The sequence below is a fragment of the Lampris incognitus genome, chromosome 16 (assembly GCF_029633865.1).
Source record: "Lampris incognitus isolate fLamInc1 chromosome 16, fLamInc1.hap2, whole genome shotgun sequence".
Lineage (NCBI taxonomy): Eukaryota > Metazoa > Chordata > Actinopteri > Lampriformes > Lampridae > Lampris > Lampris incognitus.
The window spans coordinates 11153824-11181097 of record NC_079226.1 but is presented as its reverse complement, the minus strand read 5'-3'; the positions used below and the strand labels follow the sequence as shown (position 1 = coordinate 11181097).

Sequence of the window (27274 nt, the reverse complement as noted above, 5' to 3'; positions counted from 1 at the left end):
GGCTACCAACACGGGGATCGCAGGATCGAATCCCCGTGTTACCTCCGGCTTGGTCGGGCGTCCCTACAGACACAATTGGCCGTGTGTGCAGGTGGGAAGCCGGATGGGGCTATGTGTCCTGGTCGCTGCACTAGTGCCTCCTCTGGTCAGTCGAGGCGCCTATTCGGGGGGGGGGGGAACTGGGGGGATTAGCGTGATCTTCCCACACGCTACATGCTACATCCCCATGGTGAAACCCCTCACTGTCAGGTGAAAAGGAGCGGCTGGCGACTCCACATGTATCGGAGGAGGCATGTGGTAGTCCGCAGCCCTCCCCGGATCAGCAGAGGGGGTGGAGCAGTGACTGGGATGGCTCGGAAGAGTGGGGTATTTGGCCGGGTAAAATTGGGGAGAAAAGTGTGGGGGGGGGCCTAGTTTGGTTTGAATCCGGGACCCTTTTGCTACATGACCAACATATGTTGCTGCAATTCTGTTGTTTAATGTGTCCCTTGCCAACAGCTTCAGTAAAATACAATTAATTTTATTAAAAAGGGGAATATTAGTTTAATTAAGCCAACTTTATTTTCAAAAGTATTTTTATTGGAGATGCAAGTACAAATACTAAATAAGCCAATTTCAGCATAAGAAAAGAAACTATTGAGCAACCAGTAGAACTATAGTGGTCCCAAGACAGCCCCCCCCCCCCACACACACACACACACAAAGTCAGTCTGCTATTATCAGTCAGGCTATTTCATGTTTTTCTATTTGAATTTTTACCTCAGTGTCAGTCTCTCACTATTGCTCTGTAAGTCACACACAATGAACGGCTGTGATTGCCGAACCATTTATCACATGCGCGCGCACACACACACACACACACACACACACACACACAAACGTGCAGTACATAGCACTTCATGTGATATCACAGTAGCGAGATTTTCAGAGAGAAACACTACTAGACATTGATTTGTCATCCTGTACACCTGAGCTGAGCGATGGCCAGAACACACACACACACACACACACACACACACACACACACACACACACACACACACACACACAAGACTGATGAAAAAAAGATACAACCAATCACAAACCGATCTTGCTCACAAACAAGAGAAGCGACTCAGGTTGTTGGAGGAGAGTGGGAGGAGAAGGGACACATGGGTAAGAAAATAAGAGGAGTCGTATTACAGAGTCCATTACAGTAAACAGTTCGGCAATTTGTGACTTGCATTGACAACAGTGAGGGTGAGAACAGGCGTCCAGCCTCATGTTCACGAACAGAATGACACGCGGCTTTGGGGAGACAGACTTTTGCTGTTGGAACGACCTTTGGCCTTTCAGAGATGTGGCGGTCTTCTTAAACACACAGCCGTCCCGCATTAGGATGCTATCAGAGTTTTGTCGGATAGAAATCCCAAATTTCACATCCTGTTTTTATGCAAATCAGCTGAAGCCTAACAGGGTTCCAGAGTAATCTCACAGGGATTTTTTTTTCAGTAGTTAATAATAAGTAAATGAAGTTCTCATTGCTGCTAGTGCAAATCCCTGGACTGTCTCGGAGTTTGGCTGGGATATTGCTGTGGGCTAATTGAGAAACCACTCATGACCCTTCTCTGCATAATGAAGGAATGCGAAGCAAGAAAGGTGGACCTCTGACCTACCTTTGGCTCCAGATGCAGTGTTTGGACTCCAGTATCTGAGCATCTTAAAGGATACAAGTTTTGGTAGAGAGGAATGAGAGACTTGAGGGCCCGACTGGCATTAATTGCTGTGGCTCGGACCATAGTAGGTAGAATCTTCACGTCCACGATGGCGCCGTCAAACAACGGGCCGAAGAATGGCACCTGAAGAGACGGAGAGTTTTAAGGCAGGGGGGAAAAGACTGGGAGAGAACAGGCACTTGTGATAACCAGTCTCCTCATTGAAGCCCCAACAATGTTCCTAAAATCAGAATCAGAATCGTCTTTATTGGCCAAGTATAACTGCACATCCACGGAATTTGACCCCAGTTTAGTGGCTCTCGGTGTACTTACTAGAGATGTACCGACTGAAATTTTCTTGACTGATTCTGATTTCCAATTTTTTTTTTTTTTACCTGCCGATTCCGATTTTGGCCGATTCCGATTTTTTCCCCCTAACAACTATAATTGACAGCATACACAAACACTTTCACAGCTTTTCTTTAATGGAAATTTCAACTGTATGTTCATAATAAAACATTGACTATTAAATAACTTTTTCTCCAAAAATGCACCAGGTTCCAGGACAATATCAAAATAAAAAAAGTGCTCCAGGTTACTGGACAGAGCTTTTCTGTACAATTAACAAATAGTGCTGCGTTCGATCGTTGCCATGGTAATCGACCCCGGGAGACAGTAAAAGCAGTCGGCATAGAAAAAACATGAAAACAGTGACCACGTGAACACAGCATGCTAGCTCTGTTTGTAACCATAATAATGGTCATAATCCCAAGGCAGCAGAAGTAATGCCATTAATTACCTAAGATTTCATGGATGGGTCCACACTGACAAAAAGCGTTATTTCTTTTTTCTTTTCATGAGCAACCAATTTCCCTCTGAAGGTGGTTTTGTAGCCAGTTTATTTCAATAAAAAGGAAATACCTTGAAGTCCACCTTTGCCTTTGTCTCTCAATAGCATAATAATTAATTAAAATAACAGCCTAATGATAGCATATGTCAAAGACATAAAAAATAACTTTAATAATAATAATAATAGTAATAAACAGTGTTACAAAGTGCTTTACAAAGAAATAAAACCAGACAAGGCAAAATTAAGAATAAGGCCAAATAAGTAAGAGTATAACTAAAAACAGTATGAATGCGTAAAAACAAATATCGAACGTTTGTAAACGCTTTCACAAAAAGTAAAGTTTTAAGACGGGATCTAAAAGAAGCTAGAGAATTGGTTAGTCTTAGTTCAATAGGAAGAGAGTTCCCTAGTGTGGGGGCTCTCACAGCTAAAGCCCGATTACCCTTTGTGACAAACCGAGACCTGGGGATAACCAGCAGGGCTCCATCTGCCGATCTCAATGGTCAAGAGGGCGTATACCAGGTCAATAAATCAGAAATCTATGTAGGAGGAAGACCGTTCAAGGCCTTAAAAGTGAGCAAATCAATACGAAATATAACAGGGAGCCAGTGTAGGGAGGCTGGCACAGGAGTGATATGGTCATGCCTTTTTGTCCCGGCCATGAGCCGAGCGGCGGTGTTTTGCATCAACTGCAGACAGTGGAGGGAGCCCTTGCTGATATGAGTAAAGTGCGTTGCAATAGTCAAGCTGAGGATAGATAAAAGTATGTACAACGTTTTGCAGTTTGGCAGTTGATAAAAATGACCTATTTTAGAGATTACCTTGAGCTGGAGAGAGGATGACTGAACAACATGTTTGATTTGATTATCAATACTGAAGTTAGCATTGAATATTACCCCAAGATTCCTCGCAGCCTGCTTAAGACTATCTGACAGACCATCAAGATTAATACCAAAAGGGCTGATGGCATTTAGGGGACTGAACAAAATGACCTCAGAATTATCATTAAAAAAAAAATTTTTTTTTTTGGATTCCCTCCCCACCTTTTTCTCCCCAATTTTATCCAGCCAATTACCCCACTCTTCCGAAGCTGTCCCAATCTCTATTCCACCCCCTCTGCCAATCCGGAGAGGGCTGCAGACCACCACATGCCTCCTCCGATACATGTGGAGTCGCAGCTGCTTCTTTTCACCTGACAGTGAGGAGTTTCGCTAGGGGGACATAGCGCATGGGAGGATAACGCTATCCCCCCCCCTGAACAGGTACCCCGACCGACCAGAGGAGGCGCTAGTGCAGCGATCAGGACACATACTCACATCTGGCTTCCCACCCGCAGACACGGCCAGTTGTGTCCATAGGGAAGCCGACCAAGCCGGAGGTTACATTAGGATTCAAACCGCTGATCCCCATGTTGGTAGGCAACAGAATAGACCGCCATACCACCCGGAAGCCCATCATTATTAAATCTGAGAAATTTTTCGGACATCCAGGATTTAATGTCAGAGAGGCAAGTTGTAAGATTTTTTAGGGTGCTAAGATCTGTGGGTTTTAGTGGCACGTATAACAGTGCCGTCAGCATGAAAATGGTAAAACCCATTGTGATTTTGAATGATCTGGCCAATGGGCAGTATGCATATAGAAAACAGAAGAGGGCCTAGAACTGATCCTTGAGGGACACCACAACTCAACTGAGCCATCAAGGAAGCAGAGTTACCCAGAACAACAGAAAAAGTTCTGTTGGTGGGGTAAGAGCCTAATAAACTAAGAGCTGAGCCCTTGACGCCAACCCAAGTCTCCAAGCGATGTACGAGGATACTGTGATTGACTATGTCAAAGGCAGCACTTAAGCCTAAAAAAACTAGAATTGAGCAGTCACATCTGTCTGCAGTCAGCAGTAGGTCATTAGTGACCTTAACTAGAGCTGTCTCGGTACTATGAAGTGCTCTAAAACCAGATTGGAAACTATTAAAAACCCTATTAGTGTTCATAAAAGAAATCAAATGCGATGAAATTACTCTCTCCAGAACCGCAGATAAAAAAGACAATTAAGAGACTGGTCTGTAGTTACTTAAGGACAGGGGATCTAAATTAGGTTTCTTCAGCAATGGAATAACAATGGCATGCTTAAAACTGCATGAAAAAGAACCAGAGGCAATAGAATTATTAAGAATGTAAAGAATAACGGGGCTAACAGTTGAAAATACCTCTCTGAGCATTCATAGTGGGAATGACATCTAAGATGCAGGAGGAAGCATTCATATTGGAGACTGTACTCTGTTAACACTGAAATTGTAATTGGTTGAAATTGGGTAAAAGAGGCAGAATTAACATGGGGAATGGAACGAATACAAGGGCCAGGCTGGATTTGGGACCTGATATTCTCCACCTTATTTACAAAATGAGTGAGAAATTTTTCGGACAACTCAGCATCACGTTCAAAAAAAAAAAGAAGAAGTGGAGGGACCATTAATAACAGAATCAATTACCCTAAAGAGAACTTTGGGTTTGTGGTTATTTCTTGATATCAGTTTAGAGAAGTATGCTGATCTCACATCCTTAACTGCCTTCTGGTAAATTTAACATTTAGTGTTTAAGGGTGTTGTGCGCTAATTTGGACTTGTTGACCTTGAATTGCTGTATATCAATTCAGCAATAAAAACCCAATTTCCCCTCGGGGATGAATAAAGTATTCTGATTCTGATCCCACTTGACTCTCTCAAAGTAAACAACAATTTTCAACGACATGTTTTAGCATTTGTGTGTGCGTGTGTGTGTGTGTGTGTGTGTGTGTGTGTGTCTAGCTGTGACATTACTGTCTGTGCCGCTGTGTGTGTGTGACGTGAACCATTGCGCGGTGCATGTGTGTAAATTTTACAGGAACAGAATTGGATATCTGAGAATGACTGGCTGGTCACTGGCCATGGCCTATCAAGCTGAAAACTGGCCGATTCCAGTCAACGGACGATCGATCGGTGCATCTCTAGTACACATCTCTAGTACTTACACAGAATAACAACACAGCAATCTTCAGAAACATATACAAAGAATGACTATATACAGGTGAAACTGTATATGTGACCTTAAGAGAGCACCCACTGTTTTCTGTGCCAGAGAGGCTCATCTATACATTATTTGACTGAATGAGATGAGTTTTAGGAGCCATGAAGTCCAAGAAATAAAACGGCTAAATCAAGTTTTTTTTTTTTATTGATAAAATTTCTGGTTAGATTCAATACATTTGGTGCCGCTTTCATTCAGTGCCCTCTTGATTGTAAAATCTAAAATCTTTTCCTCTTTATTAGTTTGATAGAAAAGATCTCAAGCACTGTACTACTTGATGGAACCCAGTGCTTACAGCTCCATGTCACAGTAAAAACAGGACAATATCTGGACATTTGTATGAAAATGGAATTATCTTTGTTAGCTTGGTAGTAATTATTTCCTGTGGAATTAAGCAAACCCTGACAAAGCCTTACAACCATGTACTATTTGATTAAAGGCTCTCTGACTTCACCCAATACCTTGCCTGTGGAATCCATGAAACAGAATCATATAATGTCTTTTGAAATGGACTTAATTGAATTTAACGGGACAAGCGGTCTCCTACCCATACACTAGTTGCCTGAATCCTGAGCTTTTGCAGCCCCGCTCATAGAAAACATCATGTCTGACTTGCATTTGGCTCAGTTTTAATTCAATCTTTTTGCTTGTAGAATGACCACAGCAGAACACGGTTATGTTGTTAGTGCTGTGGTATCTATGTCACAGGGAAAAGTATCTTATTGTATTAGCTCTGCTTTGAAATGGAGTTATGTTATCAGTGCTATGGTATTAACGTCTGGTGTTTTAGACCGATACAATAACCAGAGCAACAAAACTCTGAATAAAACTCTCCCTGGGACTGCGGGGCAAATACGGACGCTGTGGTACAGCAGACACACATATGCATGTATGATGCATGTCTTTGCACACAGAGGAAGAACACATGTAAAAACGCAGAAGAAAAAATGTACAGATGTATGTACACAAGAGCGCGCATGCACATGCCGACAAGTTACAACAAGGAAGAACCCTATCAGTCTTATTGTTCTGCTGTCAACAAGACAAAGTTGTTTAATGAAATTAACTCTTACCAATAGTTGTGAGTGTATAGTTTTAGTGTCCCTACAAGTAATCACATTTGAACCATTTTACTCTCAGTCAACATGTGAAGTATTCAGACTTCTCGATTTTAGGATTTACTTGTCAATCTGTTATCTGGTCTTTCAACTTTCTGCAACAACTCTTTGACACCACATGTAACTACAGGTTGTTGATTAGTCAATCAACGGGACACTGGGCTTGTGACCTCAAGGGCACTGGTTCGAATCCGCTTGGTGGCTGGATAAAATATGAGGATGGAAAATACATAAATGCAGAGACTGTACCGTGAGCACTTCCTTGATGAACTACAGGCCAAGTTGTTTAGTGTCACAGAGAGGTGAACCAGTTCATGTGGACACAGCGTTTATTGAGAGAAACGTTTCATCACTCGTCTAAGGGACCTCTTTAGTCTCACCTGACTGCAGGTATTCCCACCCTTATAAACAATACAGCAGCACAACGAGCGAAACCAACGACCGGCTTCATATGCAAATTGCCATGACTATTAACAAGAGTTACAATGGCCATGTGTACTATGCCCAGAGGATTTGGGGAAGGTTGTCATCACTGGATTATTCAGCATGCATAAAGACAAGTTGCTCAGTGATTTAACTGTGCAACATTCTGGCTGAGTATCTTATGTATAAGAAAAAGAAAGCCACTTTCTTTTTGTCATTGTACACATTACAATGAATGTGTTCTCTGCATGTAACCCATCCTATTGCGTATGAGCAGTGGGCAGCTGCAGCACCCGGGGACAAACTCCACTTCTTTTTCCCATTACCTTGCTCAGGGGCACAGACAGGAACATTAACCCTGAAATGCATGTCTTTTTGATGGTGGGAGGAAACCGGAGCATCCGGAGAAAACCCACGCAGACGCGGGGAGAACGTGCAAACTCCACACAGAAAGGACCTGAGGTTCGAACCTGGGACCTTGCTGAGGCAACCGTGCTGCCCGGTGAGGTCACGAGGGTACAGATTTCTGTTTTATTTGGCGACTTCAGAGCACACGCACACACACACACGGTTAATGAACGAGACAAGACTTTAAAGCAAAGGTTTCTAGAGTGTGACAATCAATTTACGCTTGAACCACATTAATCCACGTTTGCAGCTGTATCTATTATTATCGCCAGTAATATTATCATCATTAACATTACCATTATTGCCATTACTGTAATCATTATCATCATCATTATTGTTAACTTTTAAATGTTTGGATAAAATGTTCTTAAGGGCGGCACGGTGGCCCAGTGGTTAGCGCTGTCACCTCACAGCAAGAAGGTCCTGGGTTTGAACCCCAGGGTTGTCCGACCTTTGGGGGAGGGGAGTCATCCCAAGTCGTCCTCTGTGTGGAGTTTGCATGTTCTCTCCGTGTCTGCGGTTAGTTTTCTCAGGGTGCTCCAGGTTCCCCCACCATCAAAAAGATATGCATGTTAGGGTTAATACTCCTGTCTGTGCCCCTGACCGAGGCAGGGCAAGATGAACTGGAGTTGGTCACCGGGCGCTGCACGGTGGCTGTCCACTGCTCCTAGCTACACAGCTAGGATGGGATAAATGCAGAGAGGAATTTCCCCATGGGGATTAATAAAGTATATCAAAAATCAAATATCCAATCAAATGTCTGGGTACTTTGGGAGATGTGACTGACCTGTTGTTCAGACTTTGATTTTAGAATGAAATGAATGAGAGTCAGTCATGACATTTGGTGGTCAAAACGAAAACTGTTTAAAACAAATAATGAATTATTTTGTTAGCACCAGACGAACTGGGTGTGTGGAATCTTTACCTCGGGTTTCTTCAGTATATGGATGGAGCACATGTGGTTCTTCATGGGGTAGATGACGATGAGAACGTCTCCGAACTCGGTAGGTATGATCCCTCGGCGGTAGTCTCTGGAATGTTCCGACCACACGATGTGGACCTCGTCATTGCCCAGGTGTCTAAGCTGGGGTCAGATTCGTTCACAATGGGGAGAGAGAGAGAGAGAGAGAGAGAGAGAGAGAGAGAAAGAAGAGGGAGAGACTTAGACTTGTCTTTCAATGTTGTCCTGTGACACTTCTCGGTACAAAGCAGAGGAAAAGGTAAGTAAAACTTGGCTTAAAACGCATCACCTGTTAAATCCACCTACACTCCTTCCGATATACCAGAACAAAAACCCATCCATGCAACAACAACACAGGCAAATACTACTTACTTGAGAGGGAAGGAGTTTATTCTTTGTTTCTATCAACAATTATTTGTAATCTATTATTCAGAAATTTGTAGTTTTTTTGTTGCTATATTAGTATTGTAATAATTTCTACTGCTTTATGTCTCATATGTTGTATATATTGTTGCTTTTTATATTGTTATTTTGTTAACAAAAATAAAAAAAAATAATAGCAATATTGTTATTTTTAAAAACATTTTTTGGAATCTGAGTTATAGCGCCACCATTTGGCTGACTGCAGTCATGTTTCTTGTGAAGCGTTTGCACATCATTTCCAGTTATTTGGCCAGGTTTCATGTCTCTAGTTCAAGTATACTTGGCTGCAGCCCACAGAACGGAGCGTTCGACACCGAACGTTTAATCACATACCCACATCAGGCTTCCCACCCGCAGACACCGCCCGACCACGCACTACCCGGGCGCCCCCCTCAATATTGTTATTTTTGACAACCACGCCAATATAGCTTGAATTGAACAGAGAGAGAGAGAAAGAGCGAAAGAACAGGACAGTGTTAGGGGATGTAAAGGAGAGACAGGAAGAGAGTCAGACAGACACACAGATAGGTAGACAGGCAGACAATGGAGGCAAACTAGAAACTTGTTAAGTTTTAAACACTGCTGAATAAAATGGCTCCAACTGAGTCAATATGTAACACCAAAACAAACATAGTAAACACACACACACACACACACACACACACACACAATCAAAAGCCTTGGGTTCATGATGGATACAACCTGTCCAACTTGCTGAAAGAGAGAGAGAGTGTGTGTGTGTGTGTGTGTGTGTGTGTGTGTGTGTGTGTGTGTGTGTGTGTGTGTGTGTGTGTGTGTTTGAGAGAGAAAATGGCCCTGGAGATGATGGAGTGAATGTGTGAAGACGGAGAAAGGACGACAAGACAGAGTGAGCTTTTAGAAGATGGAGAACGGGGTAGAAGATGGATGGGATCAAGTCTGACGTAGTGCGCTGCAGTGTGTGTGTGTGAGTGTGTGTGGTTGATTTTCTATCAGTGCTCTATGTCCAGAGCTTGCTACTGGTCTGTCTTTAACCTTGACATCTGACAAAACACACACACATGCACACACACAAACACACACACACACACACACACACACACAAGTCGCTTCACTTTTTAAGCTGTGTGACACACACCTTCACACGGCTGCTTTACTTGGCCTTGGCCATGTATTTCCAACTAAATGTGTGTGTATTTCTAATCATTTTTGATGTGCGTCATCCATAACATTTTTTATAAACAGATCTGAAGACCAACACACACTGGTTGTGTGCGCCACAGTGGAAACTACAGTCGTTCAAACACACGAGGCTGCAGTTACTCCGGAGCCGACTGCCTCGCTCACTCTCGGGAGGCGTGAGAGGCCGGAGCCGACTGCCTCGCTCACTCTCGGGAGGCGTGAGAGGCCGGAGCCGACTGCTTCGCCCACTCTCGGGAGGCGCGAGAGACCGGAGCCGACTGCTTCGCTCACTCTCGGGAGGCGTGAGAGGCCGGAGCCGACTGCTTCGCCCACTCTCGGGAGGCGTGAGAGGCCGGAGCCGACTGCCTCGCCCACTCTCGGGAGGCGTGAGAGGCCGGAGCCGACTGCCTCGCCCACTCTCGGGAGGCGTGAGAGGCCGGAGCCGACTGCTTCGCTCACTCTCGGGAGGCGTGAGAGGCCGGAGCCGACTGCCTCGCTCACTCTCGGGAGGCGTGAGAGACCGGAGCCGACTGCCTCGCCCACTCTCGGGAGGCGTGAGAGGCCGGAGCCGACTGCCTCGCCCACTCTCGGGAGGCGTGAGAGGCCGGAGCCGACTGCCTCGCTCACTCTCAGGAGGTGTGAGAGGCCGGAGCCGACTGCCTCGCCCACTCTCGGGAGGCGTGAGAGGCCGGAGCCGACTGCTTCGCTCACTCTCGGGAGGCGTGAGAGGCCGGAGCCGACTGCCTCGCCCACTCTCGGGAGGCGTGAGAGGCCGGAGCCGACTGCCTCGCTCACTCTCAGGAGGTGTGAGAGGCCGGAGCCGACTGCCTCGCCCACTCTCGGGAGGCGTGAGAGGCCGGAGCCGACTGCCTCGCTCACTCTCAGGAGGCGTGAGAGGCCGGAGCCGACTGCCTCGCCCACTCTCGGGAGGCGTGAGAGGCCGGAGCCGACTGCCTCGCTCACTCTCGGGAGGCGTGAGAGGCCGGAGCCGACTGCTTCGCCCACTCTCGGGAGGCGTGAGAGGCCGGAGCCGACTGCCTCGCTCACTCTCGGGAGGCGTGAGAGGCCGGAGCCGACTGCCTCGCTCACTCTCGGGAGGCGTGAGAGGCCGGAGCCGACTGCTTCGCCCACTCTCGGGAGGCGTGAGAGGCCGGAGCCGACTGCCTCGCTCACTCTCGGGAGGCGTGAGAGGCCGGAGCCGACTGCCTCGCTCACTCTCGGGAGGCGTGAGAGGCCGGAGCCGACTGCCTCGCCCACTCTCGGGAGGTGTGAGAGGCCGGAGCCGACTGCCTCGCTCACTCTCGGGAGGCGCGAGAGACCGGAGCCGACTGCCTCGCCCACTCTCGGGAGGCGTGAGAGGCCGGAGCCGACTGCCTCGCTCACTCTCGGGAGGCGTGAGAGGCCGGAGCCGACTGCCTCGCCCACTCTCGGGAGGCGTGAGAGGCCGGAGCCGACTGCCTCGCCCACTCTCGGGAGGCGTGAGAGGCCGGAGCCGACTGCCTCGCCCACTCTCGGGAGGCGTGAGAGGCCGGAGCCGACTGCCTCGCCCACTCTCAGGAGGCGTGAGAGGCCGGAGCCGACTGCCTCGCTCACTCTCGGGAGGCGTGAGAGACCGGAGCCGACTGCTTCGCTCACTCTCGGGAGGCGTGAGAGGCCGGAGCCGACTGCCTCGCCCACTCTCGGGAGGCGTGAGAGGCCGGAGCCGACTGCCTCGCTCACTCTCAGGAGGTGTGAGAGGCCGGAGCCGACTGCCTCGCCCACTCTCGGGAGGCGTGAGAGGCCGGAGCCGACTGCCTCGCTCACTCTCAGGAGGCGTGAGAGGCCGGAGCCGACTGCCTCGCCCACTCTCGGGAGGCGTGAGAGGCCGGAGCCGACTGCCTCGCTCACTCTCGGGAGGCGTGAGAGGCCGGAGCCGACTGCTTCGCCCACTCTCGGGAGGCGTGAGAGGCCGGAGCCGACTGCCTCGCTCACTCTCGGGAGGCGTGAGAGGCCGGAGCCGACTGCCTCGCTCACTCTCGGGAGGCGTGAGAGGCCGGAGCCGACTGCTTCGCCCACTCTCGGGAGGCGTGAGAGGCCGGAGCCGACTGCCTCGCTCACTCTCGGGAGGCGTGAGAGGCCGGAGCCGACTGCTTCGCCCACTCTCGGGAGGCGTGAGAGGCCGGAGCCGACTGCCTCGCTCACTCTCGGGAGGCGTGAGAGGCCGGAGCCGACTGCCTCGCTCACTCTCGGGAGGCGTGAGAGGCCGGAGCCGACTGCCTCGCCCACTCTCGGGAGGTGTGAGAGGCCGGAGCCGACTGCCTCGCTCACTCTCGGGAGGCGCGAGAGACCGGAGCCGACTGCCTCGCCCACTCTCGGGAGGCGTGAGAGGCCGGAGCCGACTGCCTCGCTCACTCTCGGGAGGCGTGAGAGGCCGGAGCCGACTGCCTCGCCCACTCTCGGGAGGCGTGAGAGGCCGGAGCCGACTGCCTCGCCCACTCTCGGGAGGCGTGAGAGGCCGGAGCCGACTGCCTCGCTCACTCTCGGGAGGCGTGAGAGACCGGAGCCGACTGCTTCGCTCACTCTCGGGAGGCGTGAGAGGCCGGAGCCGACTGCCTCGCCCACTCTCGGGAGGCGTGAGAGGCCGGAGCCGACTGCCTCGCTCACTCTCAGGAGGCGTGAGAGGCCGGAGCCGACTGCCTCGCCCACTCTCGGGAGGCGTGAGAGGCCGGAGCCGACTGCCTCGCTCACTCTCGGGAGGCGTGAGAGGCCGGAGCCGACTGCCTCGCCCACTCTCGGGAGGCGTGAGAGGCCGGAGCCGACTGCCTCGCTCACTCTCGGGAGGCGTGAGAGGCCGGAGCCGACTGCTTCGCTCACTCTCGGGAGGCGTGAGAGGCCGGAGCCGACTGCCTCGCTCACTCTCGGGAGGCGTGAGAGGCCGGAGCCGACTGCCTCGCTCACTCTCGGGAGGCGTGAGAGGCCGGAGCCGACTGCTTCGCCCACTCTCGGGAGGCGTGAGAGGCCGGAGCCGACTGCCTCGCTCACTCTCGGGAGGCGTGAGAGGCCGGAGCCGACTGCCTCGCTCACTCTCGGGAGGCGTGAGAGGCCGGAGCCGACTGCCTCGCCCACTCTCGGGAGGCGTGAGAGACCGGAGCCGACTGCCTCGCCCACTCTCGGGAGGCGTGAGAGGCCGGAGCCGACTGCCTCGCTCACTCTCGGGAGGCGTGAGAGGCCGGAGCCGACTGCCTCGCCCACTCTCGGGAGGCGTGAGAGGCCGGAGCCGACTGCCTCGCTCACTCTCGGGAGGCGTGAGAGGCCGGAGCCGACTGCCTCGCCCACTCTCGGGAGGCGCGAGAGGCCGGAGCCGACTGCCTCGCTCACTCTCGGGAGGCGTGAGAGACCGGAGCCGACTGCCTCGCCCACTCTCGGGAGGCGTGAGAGGCCGGAGCCGACTGCCTCGCTCACTCTCGGGAGGCGTGAGAGGCCGGAGCCGACTGCCTCGCCCACTCTCGGGAGGCGTGAGAGACCGGAGCCGACTGCCTCGCCCACTCTCGGGAGGCGTGAGAGGCCGGAGCCGACTGCCTCGCCCACTCTCGGGAGGCGTGAGAGGCCGGAGCCGACTGCCTCGCTCACTCTCGGGAGGCGTGAGAGGCCGGAGCCGACTGCCTCGCTCACTCTCGGGAGGCGTGAGAGGCCGGAGCCGACTGCCTCGCTCACTCTCGGGAGGCGTGAGAGGCCGGAGCCGACTGCTTCGCCCACTCTCGGGAGGCGTGAGAGGCCGGAGCCGACTGCTTCGCCCACTCTCGGGAGGCGTGAGAGGCCGGAGCCGACTGCTTCGCCCACTCTCGGGAGGCGTGAGAGGCCGGAGCCGACTGCTTCGCCCACTCTCGGGAGGCGTGAGAGGCCGGAGCCGACTGCTTCGCCCACTCTCGGGAGGCGTGAGAGCCCGGAGCCGACTGCCTCGCTCACTCTCGGGAGGCGTGAGAGGCCGGAGCCGACTGCCTCGCTCACTCTCGGGAGGCGTGACAGGCCGGAGCCGACTGCTTCGCTCACTCTCTGGAGGCGTGAGAGCCCGGAGCCGACTGCCTCGCCCACTCTCAGGCCGCGGTTACAATCACTCACGCTCTGACTTTAATGCTGAATTCACTTTGTGTAACGTGGCCTTGATCCTTGTAATCATGTGACCAGCAGATGTGGCGTGAGAGACGCCAGAACACAGAGACTGGACAACAGCCCTGCTACGGACTGAACCTATATCGGCGCTGCGTGTGTGTCTATGTAGTAGAGGGACGGATAACTGCTTGCCATCGTGGACGTGTATATGCATCAGTAGAGCCTCTGTGTTAACACATTTGTCACCCTCTGAGTGTAATTTGATGTGTGTGCGCGTGTGTTTTTGCGCGTGTGGGTGTGCACCAGCACTGTTGTAAAGCAGTTTGTGCGAGTGAACAAACGTATGTGTGGGCACGCATGGTTGCCTGCCCATGTGTACAAATTTGTGTATGGGTGTTTGCGCAAGGCGCAGAAATTTGAGCGTTTTTGTGTCAAACTAGGCAGGTTTATGGTGTGTATATATATGTTTGTGTGTGTCTTTGTGTGTGTGAATGCGTGTGTGTGTTTTTGATGGGGCTATCAGCTGATCAGGGGGACTGATGGTGTCGCACCAGGCGCTGATAATCCAATCAGGGGCCCGCGGCGACGTGATAGGCCAAGAAGCAGGAAGTATGATCTGATTAGAGGGACATTATGGCCATGTGCAGAGCGACCAGTGCCTGAGGGGTGACAGGCTCTCGCTCACTCACTCAAGCGCGCACACACACACACACACACACACACACACACACACACACACACACAAACACTAACTGCTAATATCCACAAATACAAGGCAGTGAGTGTCTGTCTGTACTTATGCAGAGACAAAAAAACTCAAGAGCTGTATGCATGACTGCAGTGTCGCTCTCTGAGAAAGATGGGATGAAAAAAGGGGAGAGAGAGAGAGAGAGAGGGAAGAAAAGGAAAGGAAACAAGAAGAGAAGAGTGGAGAGAAGGCTTTGTTCCTTTACTCGTATGCCTGCAGAAGGAAAATTAAAGCAACGCTAATTGGTTTGCTTATTAATGCTAATTAATCTTACACACAGAAACACACACACACAGACACAGACACAGACACACACACACACACACACACACACACACACAGCCCCCTCAGTTTAATTCTAACACCAGGAGATGACGAGCCATTTCTAAGCTAAGAGATGCTGTCTGCTACTAGGTGTGTGTGTGTGTGTGTGTGTGTGTGTGTGTGTGTGTGTGTGTGTGTGTGTGTGTGTGTTTGTAGGACGGAGAGAGAGAGCAGAGCTCCTGTGGTTAGTTACCTTGTTTCCGTTGACCATATAGAAAGATGTACAGTTTACATTTGAGTACAACTGCCCCCATTTCCCGACACCATAGACAGACTGATAGGTAGACAGACAGATGCAGAGAGACAGGTGGTCAGCTCAATGACAGATAAACAGGGATGGATGGAGAGACACACAGACACAAAGACTGAAAGAGACAGAAAAAAAAGAGAGAAACAAGGATAAAGACAGGAAGTCAGCCAGCCAGCCAGCCAATTCCTTACCTTCTTGGTGAGGTTGTGGTCCTGGTCGTGGGGCATTCGTGTTGATACGTGATAGATGACCTCATTAGTGGAGGTAGCATAGTAGGGAGTGGTCATGCCTGTGCTACGATTCCTCTGGAGACCCCCCATGAAGCCACAGTGACTGGTGAGGTCCACCTAGAACACACACACACACACACACACAAAACTTATTATACGATAAATATATACAATACAAACACACCCTTCACTACGTAATGTAGAGAATTTCAAAATAGTTTAGTGTCTATAGTTTTCCCATGATCCTAAACTGTTCCCTAGGTTTTAATAAGCAGGAAGGGAACTATTCAGGGAGTGGCAAGGGGGAAACCATCCCATAATACTTTGCAAAAAGGAGTAACTGCAGGATCACCCAATCAGGAAGCTAGTCTCTATCATACCAACAATTATACAGACAAATCTACAAGCACACATCAACATATGAATACCAGCACATTCATCCAGCACAACTATAAAATTATAATTCATTACAATTAAAAATCATCATGATCAAATTAATGTCAACATGACTGGTTGCTCAATATCTATTTTTTTGCACCATGGGAAAAAGAATGCAAGTCTGTGCAAATCTGAAGCTCAGCTGGAAGCAACTCCAATGTTAAATGGCCGTAAATAAAAAAGCAGATTGTCCAAAGGCAGTCTGCTGCAGAGGGATGTTTAAATCTGAGTTTAGAGCAGATGGAGAGGTTCTCCTCGGTAGCTCAGAGCAGAGCTGAAAAAAGCTCTTCAATGGTGGAAGAGCAGCATTATGAATTATCTTAAATACCAATCAAATTTCTGAAAACAGAATGAGATTTTCAAAACTCAAGAGGGTGTGTTTGGACAATATGTTACTATAATGGTTATTTAATGATTTCCTATCGAAAAAAATTACAACTTGTTTAAAAAGAACCTCAATTGGTTTCAGAACAGTCTTACTGGCCTGGGACCAGCAGGACATACAATAACGAAGATACAAAAATGTTTTTGATGCTTCTGTTGTTAGCGAGTTCCTAATATCTCTAACTTTAACAATGTTGCATTTCAATGTTTTACTCATCTTGTTAATATGTCTTTCAAAAGTCAAATTGGAATCCAAAACCAAACCTAAATATTTGATTGTTTATTAATACTAAGTGGTGGATACAGTTTGTTTTTGTTTATTAGCAAAATACGTTTTCTTTATATTCAAGGTAAGACATGAGTCGCTCAGCCACTTAGCAACTTTATGAAGCGTTAATAAGAGCTTAGCAGCCACTTGTTCAGCATCTCTCCCATGAGTGTATACAACCGTGTCGTCAGCATACATTTGAATAGCCACATCCTTACAAACAGATGGGAGATCACTGACGTGTAAACTGAAAAACAGTGGCCCCAAAATTGAGCCTTGTGGCATTCCCATTGAGCATGACTTTATTGATGACAATTCATTATTTATACGAATGACCAGATGCATAAGACCTTACCCAATCTAGTGTACTAGCTGAAAGTTTGAATTTGGACAACTTTGATAGAATAACTGGATGACTCACTGTATCAAATGCTTTATGCAGATGGAGAAACACTGCTCCTACTATCCCTCCTTTATCTAATTTAGACTTGATTAACAACATGCAGTCTCAGTAGAATAATCTGAATTGTATAGGGTGGAGTAGATGTTTGTTGTCGAGATGTGACCCCAGTTGTTCTGCAACTACCTTTTCAACCACTTCAGAAACAGAAGATAATATGCTAATGAGTTTATAGTTGCCAACTTCTTGTCTGTCACCACATTTATATACTGGGGTTACAATTGCAGTTTTAAAAGCTAATGGAAATATACTGCCTTTCAATGACTGATTTGTAATATAACTAATAGGAGTTGGTAAGTGATTATGTTTTTTTTAAGAAAGACTGTCAAGTCCCTAGTGATCCCCTGCCTTAGAATTTGATAAAGTTGAAATGATTTTTTCACTTTTGCCTCATTAATACAGTTAAGTTTAAATGCGTTTGGATCATCACCCAAATCAACAAACGGACCAGCCACACCAACAATTTGGCCCAATTCCAGAACAGAATCAATTAAATATTTAAAACAGTTTGCCACACATAAGTTGTCCTGTTGTAGGTTCCCATTCATCCTGAGCTCGGTATTTTCACTTTTAGGGTATTCTTTTCCCATAAGTTTATCCATACTTCTCCATAGCTTTTTGCCTGTCAACGATTATCTAAATAGCAATTTGCCTTGGCCTTCCTTAATTATGTTGTGATTTTATTTCTGAAACTTTTGTACATTAAGCGATCTGTCGCTCTGTTTTAAACATTTTTCTAAGAGCTGCATCTTTCTTTTTCATTAAATGCCACAAGGCATTGTTAAACACCAGTCACAGTTGTATACCCATCTGCCTCTGGGGCATTGTTTTTGTATATTTGGCTATAGATTGTTTTAACATAGACCTTGAATTATCACAAGCCCTCTCACAATTTTTTCCTAATGTTAAATCAATCCAGACAGTTTTCCTTATTTCATTATCCAATATTTCCACATCCCGCTTTGGAATATATGAAAAATATTTTTTCCCTTCTGTTATATTTCGATTTTTATAGCGCATCTTGGACAGCTTGCGAGCAACTAAGCAAGATTGTGTTCAGAAATACCTGTAATGAGATTATATGTTTTGAGACGCGATCCACTTTATTTGTAAAAGTTAAATCCAACAAGGTTTACCAGGATTTTGTAATTCTTGATAGACTTTTAATCATTCGAGTCATCTGAAATCTTTTACTAATATCCTTTAACTTTTTTCTACACTGGCTAAACGCTTCACAAACAGTCCCCCCCCCCCCCCAGCTCTCAGGACTCTGAATTCCTCCCTATTGTCCCCTTCTCACACACCATTGGCCTGCATACTATCAATCCACTAATTGTGCATAACGTTTGTTTCTGTTATTGTGTAACTGTATTGTTCGTGATAATATGTGGAGTGTCTGCTGTTGTCCATGTAGTATGTAATGTGCTGCAGAGTTTAATGTGTACCGAAAACAAACTCCACCGGCCTTGGTCGTGTGGCTAAAAAACAATCTAATCTAATCTAATTTTTTATGTAACCAGTTAACGTTAAAATCATCCATTAATATCACTTCTTTACTATCATCCCGTTTAAGAAGACTGATTAAAGGATCAAATAAAACATCCTTTGCAGTTGGTGGTGGGTAGAAAATTATATTAAAAGACATTTCTGGGGGGAGGATTATGGTAACTCCAACATACTCAACAGTATCACAAGAAAATTCAATTTGTTTACTTTGAAAGCTTTTCTTAACATGAAGCATAAAACCCCCCCCCTTTACCACAAGTACGATCTCTTCTATAAATATTATATCCCGGAATATAACAATATCAGATGGAGTTGCAGGGTTTAGCCAGGTTTCAGTCGAACCTTAATCTGGTATGTTTAAATTTTTCATGTGGTTGCAAGACATGTTGGCATTTCTTGAGGTACTTCACAGTGTATCTTAAGACACTGGCACTCAATCATGGACATGACTTGCTGTTTGTACTCGAGGGGATATCTTGACATTTCTTTACTTCAGTTGGTCATTTTTCTCCTCCAGTCATTTTTCGTAATGGGGATATAGAGCTGAAAGTGACAATTGATTTCAACAAGGAAGGCCAACAATCATTAGCTGAACATTTTTTAAAACCCATTTTCAGGAAAACCGAGGCACAAGGAAAGCAACTTTCTACCATCAACTGGACTAATGTCTACTGGAGAAAGATTTCAAACTGGCATTCAAACGCTAGCTAAGAGTGCTTAAGGAATTTTCAGAAGTACCTCCCATCCCAGTCCAGAGACAAAGTCCTCATAAGCCTGGCTGCCGGCTGTGTTGGTTAGTATTGAGTGTTTGTCTTCCTGGCCCTCTGCCACGTAGAACACTGCTATCTTATGAGTCTCACGGCTAGAGGGGAGGAAGAGGAGGGGGTGATAAGATGAAGAGAAAGAGGGAGAACATACATAGGTAGATGTAGAACAAGGGGAACAGAATTTTACCTGAACATTTTATAGGTTTACTGCTAAATATAATGGCAGATGAAAATGTAAAATAAAATAGAAAGAAGAAATGGATCAGGGAAGTGATGAATGGAAAGGGAAGAGTTTGTTTGTCAATTCCTCACCACTGCCTTGAGTCCAAGTTCTTCAGCTCTCTTAGCAACTTCTCATTCTTCCTCAAAAGGTGGAAGTTACTCCTGCACAAAGAAACAAACAAAGATTGGGTCAATTACACAAATTTAGTGCGAACCTCCCTCTGAACTCAAATGATTCTCTGGCTCCACCAGTCGGCTCCTTTTTTTTCCTGTCGTTGTTTTATGTTCCTGGAAAAAAACAACCGATCCAGCACAGGCTAATAAGACCAGCAGTCAAGTTGTCATGACCTCTGGGGAAAAACAGGCTTGGTGGTCAAAACAGGACTTCAGTCAGAGACAGGTATGGATGGGTAACATTTATGGGCAGGGGGAGTGTCAGTGTCACTCTGAGGACACTGTGATGGAAAAGTACCCATGGCAAACATATTTCTTATTAAAGGATAAGAATTACTCGTCATTCCATATGTCAGCGATTCTTAACACACTCAGCTCATGTTTCCAGCCATTTCATTCATTCAACCATTCTTCCCTGTGCGGAAATGTAATGTGTTGGGCGTTCGGGTGGCGTGGCGGTCTATTCCGTTGCCTACCAACATGGGGATCGCTGGTTTGAGTCCCCGTGTTGCCTCCGGCTTGATCGGGCGTCCCTACAGACACAATTGGCCATGTCTGCGGGTGGGAAGTCGGATGTGGGTATGTGTCCTGGTCGCTGCACTAGCGCCTGCACCTGTTTGAGGGGGGAGGGGGAACTGGGGGGGAACAGCGTGATCCTCCCATGTGCTATATCCCCCTGGTGAAACTCGTCACTGTCAGGTGAAAAGAAGCAGCTGGCGACTCCACATGTATCGAAGGAGATGTGTGGCAGTCTGCAGCCCTCCCTGGATCGGCAGAGGGGGTGGAGCAGCGACCGGGACGGCTCAGAGGTGTGGGGTAATTGGCCAAGTACAATCGGAGAGAAAAAAAGCGGGGGGGGGGGATGTAATGTGTAGTGGTTGGTACATTACGGATCAGATTCTGCCTCTCTGAAATTAACAGAACACAAGAATACAATTAACACTAACCAAAAATAACCTGTCCTGCTTGTAGATGGAAGACATGGCTAAGCTTTTACAACAATCCCTTTCCCAAAACTGTGGAATTTTGCCTTTTTGCCTGGAATTGACCTGCAATCACCTTCTTGGCTCAAGTCAATCCAGTGTCCGATGTGTACCAGTTCATAACTTTTCTCTCTCTTTATTCTTTTTCCCATCTCTCTCTTTTAAAAAAATTTTATTTCTAGTTTTTCCCCTTATCCCACCCGATTAACCCAATGGCATCTGGCCGGAACTCTTGTCGAATAACTCCCCTGGCTCACGTTTCCACAGGAAGGAGACAGTCGTAACACCAGCTTCCTTCAAACTCGTGTCGGCTGCTCTCGCTATTTTACACGCTGAAGCCTCGCATGGATTGCATCACCTTCAGGCTGCGAAGGAGGCGTAGGGAGAATGCTTTCAGTTGCTTGGCTGCAGGTGCCCGGTTGGGCCAGAGGGGTCGCTGGAGAACGATGAGTCCCCGAACACTACACCGATCTACACCCACTATCCCTCGGGTAAGGGTGGCCTAATGAATGCCTTACCCCGCGGACGCTCTGGCCGTGACCGGTTACGGCGAGTCTGGGATACGAACCTCCCAGCCACACGACGAGCGGGTTGCAAGAACGGCGGTTTATTCCGCTCGGCCACCAGAGTGGCCCCGTCTCTCTCTTTTTAATCAAATTGACCCATAACCTTAAATGCGCTCCCTGCATGTGTGTCAGTTGCTTTCTAAGTCACATGAACCTACACCTGACAAATCCATTTCAGTTCATCCTAAATACATGCAGTCGGGCATTTCACCAGTGTTTCACAGCCACGGACACCTGACGTCTCTGTTAATTAGCCTAGGAAATTGCATCTTCGGGATCACTTTACCAAGGTGGTAGTCTGTTGATGTCATATACCCAGCCCAGGGACCACTTAGCAACACCGCAGGGAGTGTCCCCAGTACCCGCCTCATAGCTAGAGAAGCCCTGAAGTAGAAGTGGGGCTCCAGCAGTGATGTCCAGAGACTGGCTGATAATGACACTTCATTCTTTTCTCTCTCCGCTCCACAAGAGAGAGGGAGAGGCGGGATGGGTGGGGTGGGGAGAGTAAAAGGGGAGAGGGAGAGAGAGAGGGAGAGAGAGAGAGAGGGAGAGGGAGAGGGAGAGCGAATGGAGGGTAGCGATTGGCTCTTTATTAACTGATACTTGGTAATGGCCTCATTCTCTGCTCTCAAAGGCTCCCATTTACAACCAGGACTATAGAAAAGAGCATAAAAGGACCAGAGTACACATGCACATGCACACGCACACACGCACACACACACACACAAAAGATGATAGTCAGTGTCTTAGTGACAATAATGCTCCAGATGAATACCTGGACAGATGGAGAGGGACAATAAGAGATGATTAGACGATCTAATTCTACATCTCTCTCCCTCTCTCTTCAACTCGGCCCATATCTCGCTCGCCCTTTCTCTCCTTTCACTCTCTCTCTCTCTCTCTCTCTCTCGCAGTTGCGCCCCCCCCAATTTCCTCAATCTCTCCTCTCATCTTTTCCTTTCCTCCTCTTCTACCACCGTCTCTCTCAGCTGTACTCTCTCTCTCTCTCTCTCTCTCTCTCTCTCTAACTACTGACTTTTATTCCAGCTCCAAATGGGCGAGTTTGATCAATAGAGTACTATACTCATTATCTCTCTCTTACACACACGCGCACACACACACACACACACACACACACACGTGTTAAGGAGTCTTTTGTGCTGGCTGAATGCAGGCAGTGTAATTCTATGGAGGGCAGTTTTATAAAAATCATAAAAACGCTGAGTGTCCATTAGCTAGCTGGATGCCTTTTAAAGGGATACCTTGACATTTTAGCCCTCAGCCCAGGCTTATTCAGAACATGAAGCATGTGCCGTGTGAGTAGAAAGTAAGTCCATCTCACACGAAGTATTTTCCATTCAAACGCACTACTTTATTGGATATGAATTTAGATATGAAGATTTTTTTTTCTCACTTTAATCTAGCCCCCTATCCTCCCAACAGGTCTTAAGACTGTAAAGTCAAGTCAAAAAAATTTTTTTTGGGGGGGGATTTTTTTTCCCCTCCTTTTTCTCCGAATTCTACTTGGCCAATTACCCTCCTGGTCATTGCTCCACCCCCTCTGCCGATCCGGGGAGGGCTGCAGACTACCACGTCTCCTCCAATTCACGTGGAATCGCCAGCCGCTTCTTTGCACCTGACAGTGAGGAGTTTCACCAGGGGGACGTAGCGCGTGGGAGGATCACGCTATTCCCCCCCGCCCGCACAGGCACCCCGACCGACCAGAGGAGGCGCTAGTGCAGCGACCAGGACACATACCCACATCCGGTTGCCCATCCGCAGACACGACCAATTGTGTCGGTAGGGACGCTCGACCGAACCGGAGGTAACACGGGGATTCGAACCACCGGTCCCCGTGTTGGTAGGCAAGGAAGTCAAGTCAATTTTATTTGTATAGCCCAATATCACAAATTCTCCTCAGTGGGCTTTACAGCAACACAACATCCTGTCCTTAGACCCTCGCATCGGATAAGGAACAACTCCCTAAAAAAACCCTTTAACAGGGAGAAAAACTAGGAAGAAACCTCAGGGAGAGCAACAGAGGAGGGCGCTCTCTCCCAAGACGGACAACGTGCAATGGATGTTGTCAAGCAGTTTCCAGGTGCTAAGACACTGTCAAATGATGAGATGATACTACTACTCCTACTACTGATGAGAATGATGATGAGATACTAATCTATTATTTTCTCATTTGATCAGTTTTGTCCCCCTGGTAGTCGACTATTTGTCTGGGGCAGTAAAATAGGCGCCTGTCCTACATTCCACGACAATCTCACCCATTATAAACCTGACGGATGATGCCGAATGCCAAGTGTGGTGAAGAAGAAACCAGGACCAGCACATACCAACATGTACCCTGGCTCTGTCAAATGACAGAAGCTAAGTAGGTGTGGGCTTGGCTAATGCTTGGATGGGAGACCTCCCTGGGAAAATTGAGTTGCTGCCAGAAGTGGTGTTGGTGGGTCAGTAGGGGGCAGTCTTCCCTCTGATTCTAATAAAAACAACAAATATCAAATCCCAATGCCCCAGTGCGGTGATGGGGACACTGTGCTGCAGGAGATGCCGTCCTTCGAATGAGACGTTAAACCGAGGTCCTGACTCACTGGTCGCCCAAGATCCCATGGCAGTTATCACAAAGAGTAGGGGGTTCCCCGATGTCGTGGCAAAATTCCCAAACTGGCTCTCTCCATCTGGCCACCTAATCACCCCCCCATGTAATTAGCTAAATGATTTCTCCCTCTCCACCTCAAGCTGATGTGTGGTGAGTGTTCTGTAGCAAAATGGCCGCTGTGCATCACCCAGGTGGGTGCTACACATTGGTGGTGGTTGAAGTGAGTTACCCCCTTCACTGTGGAGCGCTTCGGGTGTCTAGAAAAGCAATATATAAATGTAATCCATTATTATTATTTCTATTATATATTGTATTGCTGTATCGTGGGAACTGGTCACAGGAGTCCTGTACTACGTACTCTGGAAGTACTGAAATATCCTGCTTGTGTGCTTTGTGTATTTGTGCTTAACACAAATACCCTGTCATGTGTGTCAATCGTGTGTTCCCACCTCTTCTCCCAGGAGTTGAGTCCCAGAATGTTGATCAGCAGTCTGCAGTAGTAGAAGGCGGACTGTGGCGTCTGTGCCTCTGGTTCGGTTTGCTGTGCCGCCCTCATGTTCAACTCCTCGCCTCGCTGAAACAGTCCAGGTTTAAGTTTGAGTAAGATCGAGAAAACCTTTAAGATTGAAAAGGCATTTTCATCCAGGAAACGGTCAGAGTTTACAAGTTGATTCCGTGGTCTTGAGATGAGCAGGGCACTAACACTCACAGTGTTAGAGACCGGACTCTGTGTGCACATGTGCTACTGAAAGGCTCTAAAGAAAGTAAGAGTGTGAGAGCTTCAGAAAACTCTTTTAAAGGGTGACAGAAAAAACCTGGTGGACTGTTTTTATCCATCCATCCGTCCATTATCCAAACCGCTTATCCTGCTCTCAGGGTCGTGGGGATGCCGGAGCCTATCCCAGCAGTTACTGGGCAGCAGGCGGGGAGACACCCTGGACAGGCCGCCAGTCCATCACAGGGCCCACACACACATTCACACCTAGGGAAAATTTAGTATGGCCAATTCACTCGACCAACATGTCTCTGGACTGTGGGAGGAAACTGGAGCACCTGGAGGAAATCCACACAGACACGGGGAGAACATGCAAACTCCTCACAGAGGACGACCTCCAAGGTTGGACTACCCCGGGGCTCAAACCCAGGACCTTCTTGTTGTGAGGCGACCACGCTAAACACTGCGCCACCGTGCCACCCTGAATTGTTTTTATTGATGTCCAAATTAGGTCTGGTGGTTAGATAAATGGTGGTATATGTTCGGCTGTGTCTTTAAAACAAGGGTGGAACTACTCCTAGTGAAATGATGATTTACAAGAGAGGCAAGAATTTACCAAAGCCTTGCATTCATTAAGGCTGTACTGCAATAGAATATTCACATTTCAGAATGGAGTATTCGTTCTTGCTTTACGCTTCCACTGACTCCTTCACGTCTTGGAACTAAATTGTACTGTTAAGAGGGATTCACCAAACTCAAACAAGTTAGAAAACAAAACCCCGTCTATCTATCATGGATGTGGATCTTGCTTACGTGAAGGACAAACTCTCGCTCTGCGGCGCTCTGCTTCAGGATGGCGTTGATGACATCGTTCTCCTGCTTCTCAGACACGCAGGCCGGGGGAGGGGCTGGGATGTTGAGTGGCATACCTAGTGGAACCAATCAGGGGGCAAGTTAGTTGCGACATGTCTGGTTTAGTAGCCGGATTGAAAATATTTTATCAGCACTCAATTTAACACTGAGAAAATATTTCACCAATAACCAGATATATCTGATAAAAATTAACAACTGAAAAAAATAAATGTGGGCTATTTTTTTTTAAATAATTAAAAAAAATAATAATCTATTTTTAATAATTAAAATATTATTTTTAATAAATAAATTTATTTTTAATACATTTTATTTCTAATGATGACATTTTTAATAAATTTTTTTATTTAAAAAAACGGTTAAAAAAATTAGGCTTTTTTCACGATGAAATTTCTTTCACTTTTAAAGTGGTGGTATAAAACTGCATAAACCTTTGATAATGAAATGAATATTGTAATATTAACGGCTAACAATTTTTAAAGCTTAGGGTGGGAAATATTCATGAGAAAAGCCTTAAAAATACTGTGTGCAGAAAACAGAACTGGTCAGGGGGAGACTTTGTTTCCTGTTTGGGAAGTTAGAAAGAGTTAGGAACAGTTGTATCCGTCAGTGGTTGCAAGCCACAGAACAATGATGCATTTTTATCTGGGAATTGTGCCGGTGAAAGGCAGGAAGTTGAAAGGTAGTGGACGCTGCATATATTAAAAAAAAAAGAACGAAATCAAGCTTTGCACATCGAAATGCACACAGCACTCAGTGCGTTTATACCTGTTCTCTCTTTACAATCAGGAGTGGAATATGAAAGTGTGTGTGTGTGTGTGTGTATACCTGCTCTCTGTAGACACTCAGGACTGGAGTATCCCAGGTATTGCAACATCTCATCCAAAGCGTCATCTTCTTCCTTCAGCAAATCCCACGCAGGCACCGCCTCCCGACACACACGCTTAGCCAAAGGTGGCGCTAGGTGCTGCTCTAAGCACGCCTCCTGCCCAGCCTCCTCCACCTCGACTCTCTCCTCTTCCTCCTCTTCCTCTCCTCGGGCTGCTCTCTCTCCTCCTCGCTCCTCATCATGCTCCTTCCTCTCCTCCCACGTTTCTCTCTGCGCCTCCTCCCTCTCGCCCTCGGCTCGCCTTCCTCCCTCTTCCGCCCCTCTCTCCTCTTCCACCTCCTCGTCTCTCCTCTGACCCCCCTTTCTCTGTGGCTCACCCGGAGGAGTGTGTAGTTGAAGGTTTTGTGTATGCCCCTGTGCCGGTGAGTGGGTGTGTGCCTGCCCTTGAGTGTGCGTGGGACTAGGTGGAGGACACAGAGGAGGACCGTACAGGACGGCAGAGTCCCAGGAGTGTTTGCCGGCCACGTCCCTGATGACGACGCGGACGCAGGCAGGAGCCGAGGACAGCCCGGCTGTCATACCGCCACCCGGAACGCCAGACTCTGACCGGATCTAAAGCAAAGTAAGATTTAAGTCAAGTCAATCTTATTTATAGCCCAACATCACATATTACAAATGTGCCTCAAGGGGCTTTACAGCAACACAACAACCTGTCCTTAGACCCTGGCATCGGATAAGGGAC

The 27274-nt window shown here is 47.7% G+C and overlaps 1 protein-coding gene across 1 annotated transcript in view; it reads right to left on the bottom strand.

Moving 5' to 3' along the window:
* ralgapa1 (Ral GTPase activating protein catalytic subunit alpha 1) overlaps window positions 1-27274 on the bottom strand; it is a 130097-nt gene that overhangs the window by 41159 nt on the left and 61664 nt on the right. Inside the window, exons 36-43 of the mRNA XM_056295551.1 lie at window positions 26532-27144; window positions 25647-25762; window positions 24568-24692; window positions 19875-19946; window positions 19534-19657; window positions 15701-15856; window positions 8479-8637; window positions 1711-1838 (exon numbers count right to left, since the gene is read on the bottom strand). Coding sequence (XP_056151526.1) covers window positions 1711-1838; window positions 8479-8637; window positions 15701-15856; window positions 19534-19657; window positions 19875-19946; window positions 24568-24692; window positions 25647-25762; window positions 26532-27144 — 1493 coding nt within the window. The remainder of the gene's footprint in view (window positions 1-1710; window positions 1839-8478; window positions 8638-15700; window positions 15857-19533; window positions 19658-19874; window positions 19947-24567; window positions 24693-25646; window positions 25763-26531; window positions 27145-27274) is intronic.